At 45.0% G+C, this 13,418-nt stretch overlaps 1 protein-coding gene across 3 annotated transcripts in view; it reads left to right on the top strand.

Moving 5' to 3' along the window:
• PAMR1 (peptidase domain containing associated with muscle regeneration 1) overlaps nt 1–13,418 on the top strand; it is a 75,180-nt gene that overhangs the window by 28,188 nt on the left and 33,574 nt on the right. For all 3 annotated transcript variants that reach the window (XM_074956989.1, XM_074956991.1, XM_074956990.1), the window contains exons 4-5: nt 1,993–2,107; nt 8,526–8,743. In XM_074956989.1, coding sequence (XP_074813090.1) covers nt 1,993–2,107; nt 8,526–8,743 — 333 coding nt within the window. The remainder of the gene's footprint in view (nt 1–1,992; nt 2,108–8,525; nt 8,744–13,418) is intronic.

Below are 13,418 nucleotides of genomic sequence, written 5' to 3'. Positions count from 1 at the left end.
GCCAAACCTACTTCCTTGGCGTGGATGTTCAGAAGTTGAGGCTGTACTGTTCCAAACAGAAAAGTGCATTTAGTATGCCCTGCACATAAGCATTCTTTTGCACCAGTTCTTTTGCTTCCCTTTGTGAAAGGCAGGAGTGCAAAGGAAGCTCAAAAACCCCTGGTTACAAAAGGGAAGATTTCTTTGAGGTGATCCAAGAACCATGTCACGCCATCTGAAGATTTCCCACCGCTTTGTCTCAGGTTGTTTTTGAAGCAGGAGCCAGTAACAGCGCAAGGTCCCTCTCCTTGCTGTGGGAAGGCACATTATCATGTGCGCTGTAGCAGATTCTGGCATCCTAGCTGCATCCTAATGGGCCTACAGGAGTGTAGTAATTAATTTTCATCTTTTACATGAGGAACCAACTAAGCCCCAGTGTAGGATGAAACTCTTGTGCTGAACTCCTCGGAGCTGGATTGCTGTTTCATCAGGTTCCACTTAACTGAGGGTAGCTGAGGGTAAACTGATAAAAGGTGTTTTATTAGACACACAATTCTTAACAGGAAACAGGAGCAACTGACCTTCAGTTTTCCCATGTCTCTCACCATAGTTCAGACACATAAGGCCTGATTTTTAGAGGCTGACTTCAGTGGAAGCTATGGATGCCCAGCACTTGTGAAAATCAGGTCACTTCCATACTCGCATGTCCTCCAAAGGGAAGTATGGCTTATGGCTAATGCCACTTACAGTTACAGCCCCGTCAGTCAAGAAGGAAGTACACTGAGCAGTTCAGGGTCCCTTTTTGGGAATGGATCAAACTTATTGATTCTCAGTCAAGGAGTAGCGAATGGAGTAAGGAGGACTTAGTGAATGGACTAAGGAGGCTGAAAAGCTTCTGGGAAGTCTCTTGGCCCCTTCTCCATAGCTTAACTACAGTCTGTTGGCCTTTTCCAACAGTTCTCTCTCCTGCGCTTGGTCTGCAGCCTACCCATAATCCCCCAATGCAGACATGTTATTACTCACAATGCAATTTCTAGAACAGAAGATGCAGTCAGAATCATCCAGCAGTGTACTAACAGAATGCTTAATGAAAATCCTGATAAGCTGTAGGACTCCATTAGGAAAGGTGTAGCCAAGAAATTAGGTATCAAAAGATGTGATCTGCATGGTATGTAATGACATAACTTTGCACCTTCACTTAAGTAATGTTTATAAAGTCCTTTAGGATCCTTGACAAGGATTCTCTCATTGAGATAGGCATTATTATTCCTATTCTACAAATGGGGAAACTGAGGTATAATGCAGTTAAGTGACATGCTCAAGGTGTTTGGTGGCAGAGCTGAAAATAGAACCCAGGATTCCTGACTCCCAGTCCTCTGCGTTAAAAGTGTTCCTTCAACTCCAGGCTGTGGGGAAGAGGAGCAGATCAAGTATGGATTATTGAGATTTAGGTCCAGGATTGGGAAGGGATCCAGTGGTGCTCCAGAGGCAGCAGTCCCTCTCAAAACTTTCCCGTATCCCATCTACTTTGCCCCAGCTGTGCAGGCCTCGCTCTGACTAGTTCCTGAGTGGGAGACTACAAAGGTTAAATGTCTCCCTCTTAGCCACATCCACATGTCGGCATGTGAAAAAAAGAGGACAAAGGGGTCAAGGACTGAGGGGAGGAGTCTTTCTGAGGAGGGGCGGGAAGGAACTGGGATTAGGGGAGCCCCACATTTTAGGGTAGGACTTGGGGATGCCAAATATTGGTGAGTCCAGACCTTAGCTATGATTAATCTGGTGCTGATGGGGAGAGGTGATACTATATAAGCTTAAAGGAAGGGTGTTGAATTTCTAGATAATGCTGAAACAATACAGTAGCATAATAATACTAATAATATAGTAGGGCATTTTAGTCCTTCAGGAAGTTGCCTCAGATGTTAGTATGTCAAGCTTCTCTGTTCTGGCCTCTTCTCCCTGAGCTGCTGAATGAAGGTCTCTAATGGACTTGCTGTTTTTACTTTTCCTCTTCAGGATGCGGGCAGGTTCTTCGGGCTTCCAAAGGTCAGATTTTGCTGGAGAGCTACCCACTGAATGCACACTGTGAATGGACCATTCATGTTAAACCTGGGTTTATCATCGAATTAAGGTAAGTGGGAGGTGAATTTCAGCAAATTCTGTCTTCTGTATGAAGCAAGGTGGCATGTGTATCAGATGGGAATCATATTTTGACCTCCAGGTGGGTCAGACTCTGGTGGCTCTATGGCAAAGAAAGTGCTGCCCCCATCTTAGGAAGGTACTTCATATTTGGCACCTGGCCCAGCAGGAGATCTGGGAATGCTGCACTACTGGCCATATTCTGCCTTCAGTTCCTGCTTGGAACACTCGCTGATACCAATGGACATTTTTAGAGACATCCAGAGCAATATATATCCCTAGGTGCCATTATGGTCAGAGCATCCCATGGTCCAACAGGAAAGCACCAGGCTAGCGTTGAATGGATTCACTGAAGACAAAACTCAGGTGTGTTTTGGGGCAGGGAGAAACTGGCTCAGGTTACTCTGAATTTGTGTAAAAACAATTCACAGTTAGTTAACTGGTGAGGCTCTGAAGCTCATGCTCATTAATGTACCATCCCCCCCCCCCGTAGACTCGCAGAAATTAGAGAGGGAAAATCCCTCAGATGGAGATGGAAAATGCCTCACATAAGGGGGTGCCGACCACTTATTGTAGACTTTAACATATCTCACAGTCAGGAAGTATTTCCTGATATTCAACCTAAATTTTCCCTTTCTAAATATCATATAATTACTTCAAGTGACGTCCTCTTGAACTACCCTAAATAATTCCTTTCTATCCTCGATGCCTATAAGCTTCCTATATTTGTATCTTTAGTTGTTCAGTCAATCTACGTATCTAGCCCTTTTAATCTTCCCCGATGGCTCAGTCTCCTCAGCCCTTCATCAGGGTTACTTTTCCAGTGCTGGAGAGCCTTCATTTGGTGCAATTAATTTTGTTTTTGAATGTGTGTGGCAAAGAGCTCACACATACAGCAGGAAGCTTGGCAGGGGATCAGATTCAGCCCCCACCAGCAACTACAATAAGAACCTGAGTTAAAGGCTTCACATCAATCTTTCACCAGCTTTGGAGAACAGGCAAAGAAGCAATATTAGGTGCACAAACACATTTCTAACCAACAGATTTAAAGATCTGATTTAATATTAACTCAGAGGAAGGAAAATCACTCAAGGAGAAAATAAATTTGGGGGTTCCTTTGACATTAACACCAGTCCCCTTATCATGCTCACTATTGTGTAGTTATAAGCAACAATAATTACAAAACTAACAGTGGTGAAACCTCCTCAGAGCAAGTGCAAGATTCTGTAGGTACCTTCAGGGGTGGCTAGATATAGCAGTGCCTATAACATTGTACAGGGAGTTTGGTGTTCAGACAACTGATGCTGCTCCGTGTTACTCTTAATGGGAATGAGACACATTTCCTTTGCTTTTACAAGTGCATTGTTGGATTGGGCTGTAGCTCACTCTGTGCAAAAAGCAACAAGAGTATAAATGATATTGCTTTACATTTATGTATGAGGCTCTTTCATTCCTAAGGATGCCAAAGTGCTTCACAAACGGTAGGCTTGACCCTGCTTTCAGTCACATCAGTGGGGGCAGGATTGGGTCCTATGTTTTACAGCATCAGTGAAATGCAGCTCTCTCTGGGGTGAGAGGATGGCAGCCAACTGGCACAGATCAGCAACGTACAAGAAAAAAAGGAGAAGAATATTAGGAAAAAACCTCTACACTTGCCAATTGCCAGGCAGAGTAGACAGGGTATTTATTTTTAAGATGTCATCCACAAGAGCACTGTAGAACCCTGCTAGGAGTTACACCTGCAGCTGTAGGCCACTCTGTCCCCTCCCTTTCCAGGGGGAGGAGTGATGGTTCTGTGCCTGGGAATTTGTGTTACCACTCCAGCACTGTGAAATTGTTATCACTACTGCTGCTACAGGGTGCAAGGTATCTGACTTGAATGGACACGTGGTGTTACCCTTGTGAGAGCTTCCTTCTAGCTGATTTGATCATCCTTCCATTGTGGCCATTCCCCACACAGTTCAGCAAATTCAATACTAACCCTCTACCTCCCTTGACACAGGGTCCTACTGTTAGGGTGAATGTGACCAGAAGCAGAGTCTGATGAGGGAGCTCCCAGTGTTGGTTTAGGAGACTCAGGAGTTTAAACTCCACCAAATCCTTCCATGCTGGCCCTGCTGCCTATGCCTGGTTCTTTAGGATTACTCCACTTCCACATAAACAAGCAGATTCCCTCCGCCACTCTTACTCTCAGCTCCCAACGGTAATTGTTAGCAAACGGTTTGCCGAGTCAGCACGATTCCTGACAATAGCATTCCATGCTTCCTGGTCTCTACATAGCCCCAACAAACCCTGCGTGATTGCCACAGAGCAATGCTAGGGATCCCATCTGTGTGAAGCAGAAAGAAAACAAGTCACCCCTAGTCACCAGCAGAAGCCAGCCAGCCAGGTCCGGTTTCTGTCCCTTTCTTCAGGGCTCTGTTTATTATTTTCCCAAACAAAGCAAGAAAAGTATACCAAAAAAACCAAACCAAACACAAAACCCCCAAAACACCACACTGATAACAGTTTGGTTAGAAGTTTGGACTGGGATCTACCAGCTAGTCCTATTTAGCAGCAAATATCCTTCCCCTGCATTGCTAAGTTCTCCTTTATATTTCAGCTGAGAGTGTGGGCTAGTCAGGAGTGCTGATCAGCTGTGTCAGCTGATTCCCAGCACCTGTCTGTGGGGCTGCTTCTCTGGCCTAGGGTCAGCTGCTCCCTCTCTCTCTTCTCTCCTCCCCCCAGCCAGGGCTTTCAAAGGGCAGATTGCCCTGTTGCAGGGGCTTTTATAAACTCTCTTTATCTCACAGAACTGAAAATAAATCATCTCCTGACTTAAGATGTGCTATGCTTTCCTAGGGGATTTGGCTGACCAGGCCTGCTTTGACAAATGGTGCCCAGCTTGCTGTAGTAGTTTGTTTTGTGTGTGCATTTTCTAGCCTAATTTTTCTTTAATTTGTGACTGATCATGCTCCCTCAGCCCATGTCACATCAGGGGATGAGATCAGTTATGAGCTGCCAAAACCTTAACAATGGGTTCCCTCCTCATCCCATGAGGGCATTGTTGCCCGCCCCCACGGGACTTCTACCCCATCCAACCCCCCTTGCATTCCTTGATGCCCCACCCCCCAGCCCCATCCACCCCCCTTCCCTGTCCCCAGACTGCCCCCAGAACTGGGCAGAAGGGGCTCATGGGCCACCGTAGTGGGTGCCCACCCCACCCCTAAGAGCCAGAGGCACCTGCCGGGGGGGTGAGGTGGGGAGTCCTGGAGGTGCTTACCTGGGGCAGCTCCAAGGAAGCATCTGGCAGGTCCCTCTGGCTCCTAGGGGCAGGGGAGCATAGCTGGGGGGGAGCAGAGGGAGTGGCTGCTCCCCCACTGATCACATCAAAAGTGGCACCTTAGGCACCAACTCCCTGTGGGGTCCACTAGCAGCTCCCTGCCCCAGCTCACCTCACCTCTGCTCCTCCTCCTCCCCTGAACGCACTGCCCCGCTCTGTTTCTCTGCCCCCCGGCTTCCCGTGAATCAGCTGTTCGGTGGGAAGCCGGGGAGGGCTGAGAAGCAGGCGGTGGCTTCCCGCTCAGGCCCAGGGTGGCGTAGCAGGTAACCCCCCCCCCGGTTACCTGCTACGGCGCGGTCAGCCCTCCTCGCGCCCACCCACCCAGCTCACCTCTGCCTCCCTGGGCCTGAGCGGGAAGCCACAACCTGCTACTCAGCCTGCCCCAGCTTCCCGCGCAAACAGCTGATTTGCAGGAAGCCTGGGGTGGGGGGCGGAGAAGCAGAGTGGGGCGGCGCGTTCAGGGGAGGAGGTGGAGGTGGAGGCAGAGCGGAGGTGAGCTGGGGCTGGGGCTGGGCCGGGGGTGGGGCAGGGAGGGGAGCTGCTGGTGGGTGCTCTGCACCCACCAAATATTCCCCTTGGGTGCTCCAGGGCTGCAGCACCCATGGAGTCGGTGCCTAAGGCGCTACTTTTGGCCGGTTAAACTTAGAAACCCTTTTAGAACTGGTTGTCCCTTGCGGAACAACCGGTTCTAAAAGGGCTTCTAAATTTAACAACTGGTTCTAGCAAACCGGTGGGAACCAGCTCCAGTTCACCACTGGATGAGATAAAGCACTCTAGGAAACGCACAACTCACAATCATTTTCTTTAATGCTGTGACAGAGCTGTATCTTGGAATTGTTCTTTTCCTTTGGCAAGAAGCTTTCCTTGCAGAGGTGTATTCTCAATGCACTCACTAATATCACCTCATAACAGTACTTTATGCTCCTTTTTGGTCTGAGGATCTCCAAGCATTTCATTAACGTTATGGAATTTGGTGTTATAATATCCAGGGCAGTTAGGGAAATAGCCCCAATTTTACAGGTGAGGAAATTGAGGTTAAATAACTTGCCCATAACTGTGCTTTAGCCAACAACAGACTGCAAGATTTCAAAAGTGTTCAGTTGACTCCACTGGGAGCAGAGTTAGGACAATGTTGAGGACTTCTGAAAATCCTGTGCCAGGTCTCTCAGCTCCCATCCCTGCGCCTTAGCCATGAGGCCTTGTGCATTTCCTAGCTACTTCACTCCTACACTCAAACAATGCAGATCAGAAGCCAGCAAGCCTTCCCATACCACTAGCTTATTCATTTTTTTGTCAGCAAGGATTTTTTTTGAAGTGGACAAACCACTAAGACCATTGTGCACGATTTATCTGTCACTTTGTGGCTCCAATGCAGAACTTTGCCTAAGACTCCTTGATATTAGTTACTCTACTGCATTTTCAGTAACATGGTTGCTACAGACCTAGGTTCTCTCTACATATATGAAATACTAAACAAGTAGGTATTGAGCCCAGCTCTACCCTTGGTTACACAGAGGTGTCTCCCAGAAATGGGTCTTAGGACCCTGATCCTGCCAACACTTATGCATATGCTTAACATTATAAGCACATGAGTAGTATAGTAGTGCCAATGGGAAACTGATGCAAGTGAAGTTAAGAATGTGTGTCAGGATTTGTAGGTAGGGGCCCTAAACTCTATCCTGTTTTCACCTGGCTTCAGATGTGTGACAAGCATGAACAGGTTAATTTGTATGAAATTATTGCTTCTGTAAGAGCAAATCCTGGGGCTTGATCAGCCAAAGAGAGCTTGTTTTGATGATGTCATGCTGGTAACTTGATATCTCATGGGTAAGTAATAGGATGTCAGACAAAACTGGAATTTGGACTCACTAACTTGCTCATGAAGTTTAAGTGAAACTGACGTGACTTAATCTCTGATGTGTATTGAAAGCAGATGCCATTTTTTTCTAATCCACCTTCCAACAGACCCTTACAAAAACTCTGGGCCATATCTTCCTCTGGTGTAACTTGGTACAGCTCCATTCAACTGCTCATTCAATGGAGCTATGCAGATTTACACCAGCTAAGGTTCAGCTGTTACTCCAAACACAAAAATAAGTACTGAACGAAGACACATGAGCGTGTATTAATGTTAGTCTGATGGGAGGGGACAGAAAAACATCAGCCATTTCACATCACATGGGATTCCTTACGCTCTGAAGCCACTGAGTCCCCAGAAGAGGACAGTCAGGGGAAATCAACTGTAGGAGCATGCTGAACAACCAAACTGGTTGTGTGTTTTCCCCTTCTCTTCAGTTAGAAAATGTTAGATTGCCAGACAATTCAGCCCACCTTTGAAGAGGAAACATGATAGACTCAGTCTGATCCATTATATCCCTTAAATAAACACGGTCTACAGAGTTGAGAGTTTTCAGGCAGACTGGGAAGATTAAAAGTTACATTTTTAAAATATTCTGCTGAGTGGTTAGTGGTGTGGTGCTCTCTCAGGCACAGAGCTTTGAATCCTTAGAGCACAGCACCCTGGGTAAATGCTTATTCTTCAAAGGCTCTTTTTTATTAGCTCTCTTTGTCTGGTTTTCATTCATATTCAGTTTGAATATTTTGGCTCTGTGCTTTGCTAGCAGCAGCATGTTATACTGTTCACTAATGACAGCCTTGCTGCATGGCTGATGCGAGAGGATAGATAGCGTTTACTGTAAAAGCCTCCGGATATTACCCTCTCCCGTCTGCGTTAACCCCTGTCCCTTCTCCCTTACACAAATGGTGTCAGTACTGGCTATTGACAATTAGTTCCTGTTTTGTCTTCTGATCTGAAATAAAGTGTGGTTTCTTTTTGTTCCCAGTCTGTCTCTTTCTATCTTATTTATAAGGGACCTATCATCATAGTTTCTAAATGCAGAACGCAACCATTTAAGTAGCACTAATAAAGTCCAAAATGGAGTTTAGCTCTCTGCCCCTCCAGTGTATCCAGCTGTTATCCTCTCCTTTAGATGGATTCTGTAGGGGGGCAGTAGACTCTGAACTGAATTAGAAACACAGTCCAGCCAGGTGAGAGTAGCAGTCTGATTTTGATGTCCTTCTGCCTCAGGTTTGCCATGCTGAGCCTGGAGTTTGACTACATGTGCCAGTATGATTATGTGGAGATCCGGGATGGGGACAATAAAGATAGCAGGATAATTAAGCGTTTCTGTGGCAATGACAGGCCGCCTCCAATCCGAAGCACTGGGACCTCACTCCATGTTCTCTTCCAGTCCGACGGATCCAAGAACTTTGATGGGTTTCATGCTATCTTTGAAGAAATTACAGGTAAAGGAATAAAAAAAAGCACACTGCATTTTATGCTCATTAATTCAGTCTCACTAATTTTTCTCGCTGTTCTGCTTCATTAAAAACTTTCATGCTGTGTTGCCAACAGCAGTTTATAAAGGTAGGTACAGTGAAGGTACAAAGTCACCATACGGCTTGCTAAAATGAAGCTCTTTTAAAGTAGACCCCAGCCCCATTATTTGTGCAAAGACTTAACTGATTGCAACAGTTTAGGGCTGAAGTTTCATAGGTTTGTGATGTTTCTTTTTGCACCAAAGAACTGGGAATGAGTGATGAAATGGAATTTTTGTGCACAATTCCTTGCGGTCAGGTAGTTGTTTGAAGTAGTATGTGGAAGCAGAGTAAGCAGTTTAAAATGGTAGAAACCTGTTACATTTCTGCTGTATTGCCCATGTGAAAATGCTCTAATTATTTCTGCTGCTTCACATTTCAGATCAGTAGGGCTTTTAAAAAAATTGTTTGTACAGGGCAGATACAGAAGGCTCTTCCCATATAAAAAGCACACAAAAACATTTTCAATCTCTCCTTCAGTGAATAATATGATGTGCTAAATGTTTGTAATGAAAGAAGTTGGGTTCCAAAATTCCAATCTATTTATTAAACGTATTAGGCTTGAGTCTGATCTCATTTACACAGGGGTAACACATTCCCCTCTGCGTTACTCCCTGCCCCTTCTGCCTGCCTGCAAAGGAACACTGGGAATGCTGGTAGCTCCTGTTTTGCCTTCTGATCTGAAGTGGGCTACATGTCTTGTGCCTTCTTTGTAAGGGGCAAGTCTATAAAACCTGTCCATAGAGTTCTTAGCAGAGGAGGCTGACCAGTGTGTGCTGGTTTGCCAAAGGAAAATCCTACAGGATCTATAACAGCTAACATTAGGATTTCCCAATCCCTCCCTGAAGTAAGACATATGAGACCCTGGACACACATCAGTGTCCCAGATTTAATGGGGTCACATGAGCCATCAATCTGGTTCAAGAAGTTCAGTTAGTTCATGTAATCTTTGCAGCTAAACCACACCTGAGCTCTAAACCTATTGGGGTTCAGCCATTACTAATAACTAAGGGTGCAGCTAACAATCTGAAACGTGCATACACACACTAGCCAATCTGCTGCCCCATTTCTGCATTTACTGAACCCACTTGTCTACTTGCTGTTCCCTGTAATACAATCACAATCACAGCAGGAACAGTTAGACAATGAGAGCTAGCACTGTGCTAATGAAAGGGCTGATGGAAAACAAAAGTTGCCTCCACCCAATGAAACCTGGTGTGGGCGATGTTGCATAAGACTGCCTACACTCGTAGGCCTAACATTATTGATATGGAGTAGGATGAATTGATTCCGTTTTCTCTACTCAGCATGCACCTCTTAGTGTGCTAGCACTGTTCTGCACTTTATTTCCACCCCATTATTAATGGTATTTATTTGAGACTGGGTGGCTGCAAGCATGGTAATCCATGCAGCGCATGATGCAAAGGGGTGAGAGTTTGTCAGGAGGCCTCATTGTGCACCTTATTAGGAATCTGTCCTGGCCCGATGAGTAGCTGAATTGAAAAGCTTTTGAAGCTCTCACTGTGTCTCTTTATGTGAAGTGTTAACCCGGCCAGCAGCTCTGTTCATGGGGAAGAATACAATGTACGTGGCCGGGGGGGGGGGGGGGGAGCTGAGGGACTGAAAGCTCTGGCAGCATACAGCAAGCTTCAGCATTCAGTCTTCTGAAACCCTTCTCAATGCAAAGCCTCAGGGAGTAGCTGACATCCATGTAATAGGCTGAACAGGGCTCACTAGGTCAATCACCTGCCTGATTGTTGAGAACAGGATCAGGTAAACACACACCAAGACTGAGCAATGGCCCAAAGGGATGCTATGGTATTCGTTGTAGCTTAGCACTGGAAGGAAGAAGATAGGAAAAGTGGCTCATGCAGTGAGAGCAGAGTTTTTTCATTTACACATGTCTACCCTTGTGGGGCACTTTGTAATGGGGTCACCTTTGTTCTGGGGACCCTATGTGGGATAGATTTTGCAGAAGTTGGCTCAATGACACAATGACACTGATCAAACATGGGGAAGTATCGAGACCAAATGGTCAGAGGAATTTAGGTAAATGCAAAATAATCTGCAAAAGGTATGTCCCTAGAGGAAAGACCAGTGGACAGCTAGTTAATAAAAGAAGCAGCTTAATCAGCTGAACGGCCTGTACTGGAAGCAGGTGTTAACCACCCGAGTGCAGCAACAGACACTGTGTCAAGGATAAAGGGTAATCCAATCTTTGGTGACAGTGGCCAGAAATGACTAAGCTACCTCAGACGTGAAAGACGGGGGAAGAGAAGAAGATTGAAATAAAGTGAGCAGGATAATTCCCCTTGCTCCTGTGTGTGGTTGTCCTTCTTTAATAATCCCCTTGTGGAAGGTGAGGGGATTCCCATCTGATTTGCTGGCAACAATTACTCATGAAACATTATTAATGTCAATACAAAATCCCATAGGTAGGGAGAGGAGCTAACTTCTCTTTATATTTATAATAGAGGCAAGTTGGGTGGGCTTGGTAGAATGTGTGTCCATGGAAATAGAAAGGTTCTGGGAATATCCTAGTTATGTGAGTTGGATGGATACGTTCTGTTGAAACAAAATGTAGCTGGAAAGCGGAAGACTCCACTCTCCCTCCGCCCCCCCCCCCAAAACCAACTATTGTGAAAAAATGTTTTCCAACCATCTCTCTTAACTAGTTACAGATACTTATATGATACCCATCACATTGGGAAGTTGGGCCAAATCCTAGTCCACCAGAGGAAAAACTCCCCAAAAGTGCAAAAATTGTGAGCAAAAATTGAATGTCTAAGTCACTGTGTGGCTGTTCTCGTGCATTCTGTGTTTTAGATTTTTAAAGGGCATAGTGTACTACGACAGATTAGAAATAATGCTGGGTCTCGCTTAATGAGAATCACGACAGTCACCAGTAGGCAGTGGAGACAGTGGATACTGACCCCTGTCACAGGACATGGGGAGGAAGCTTTTGTAACCTGGTTCCATGTCATATGACCGAAGCCAGGCAATAAAGACTCATTTTTATCAGCTCTTCTGTGTGTCACACCTCTCATAATAACCAGCACCCATCCTCATTCATTTGACACAACTGGCTCCACAGAATAAACTGGCAGACAAATAGTGGCTTGTGCTATCAAGACAGAAGCGATAAATAAACATACCATTGTTCCGACTGCACTGACTTCAACTGACAGGAAGATATGGCCTGTTGGTTGCAAAATATCAGTGCTTCCCTGGCTCTTCAGCCTCTTCTTGCTCTCTTTTTTTAAATGTCATTTTAGAACAGCAGGAAACAACAAAACGATCATTTGTAAAAGCTTTTCAGGAATTTGTTCTCCTCCTCAGTCACCCTTTGAATAACCCCCCATCCTCATATCCAAGCCTTTAAGGAGATTGTGCAAGGTTTCAGCAGTGGCTTTCACTGCCCAACCTAAATACGAATAGCTTTACGTCTCCACATGAAATCTGTGTCAGAAATCTGGTTTTGACATTATGAATGGAGTTCCGTTTCTCTTTCACCAGCTGGGTCAAAGAGACTTGAAAAGCCTGTTTCAATAAAAAACTTTGCAAAAGAATTAGCTGATTTGTCGTGTGCCATTCTGGGTTTCATCAAAGAGAGAGTTTGAATATTTTAGTGCCACCTCTGAAACTGATCGTTCTAGCTGAGATCGTGGTCTAAGGGGGCAGCTAGAGCACTACCGACCCTGCTTTGCTCCATCAGTGTTGTTTAGTGGTGGAGTTCATTCCTCCCTTATGTTAAAGTGTAATCGGTGTATTGTTGATAGACAACTGTGATCTATAAGTGAATTAGAATTTACTCTTTTTATACTTTTGTAGCAATGATGGACTAGAAGTTCAACAAATAAAGTTATGAAGAACCTTTAGAAAGTCCTCTAAAAGTGGCAAGAGCATTTTTATGGAAAATTGGGGTGAACTCTTCAATTTGGATCCAGATATAAACTTTACAGCTCTGGCCTACCTTGTTATGAGGGATCTGAACCACAACATCAGATCCAGAACTTCGCAGACTTTGGAGATGTTCCTATTTGAATCTGGATCTAAATTTTATGATTTGATCACTAGTTTCTACCTGGTAAGACATGGTTACCTGGTAAGACATGGTTACATGGTTCAGGTTGATTTTTTTCTGAAATGGTTGAGAACCTCACTACCGCTTGAAGTGTAGCTTGTGTTACATCCCATTAAGAGCTAGTGATTTTCCTCTGCTATAATAGAGGAAATACAGAACCCTGAGGGCCTAAATCCAGATCTCTGCAGATAAGTGGAGGAAGAACTGACTTTATGCAATTTGTTTTAAAATGTATTTATTTGTAGTTTTAAGGGTACATTTTTAAAAAGGGAGAGCAGGCATGGTGCCCAAAAGTGTGTGTAGCACAGTGGCTTTTGCTCATGTTAGTAAGCCTGGTGCATGTGCAAATAATTAGCTATGCACGTAGATACCCGTTTATGCTTAAAATATCCGATCTATTTGTACCACTTCTCTAATTGCAGCTGGGTAGTTGTGCCAAGAGGCATCCCAACCTACTGGTTTCCAACCTGCTTCCTTTGCCAGTTCAAGGTCATCATAATCCTGATTTAAAAGATCATA

The sequence above is a fragment of the Natator depressus genome, chromosome 6, assembly GCF_965152275.1.
Source record: "Natator depressus isolate rNatDep1 chromosome 6, rNatDep2.hap1, whole genome shotgun sequence".
NCBI lineage: Eukaryota > Metazoa > Chordata > Testudines > Cheloniidae > Natator > Natator depressus.
This window is presented reverse-complemented; position numbering and strand designations above follow the sequence as displayed.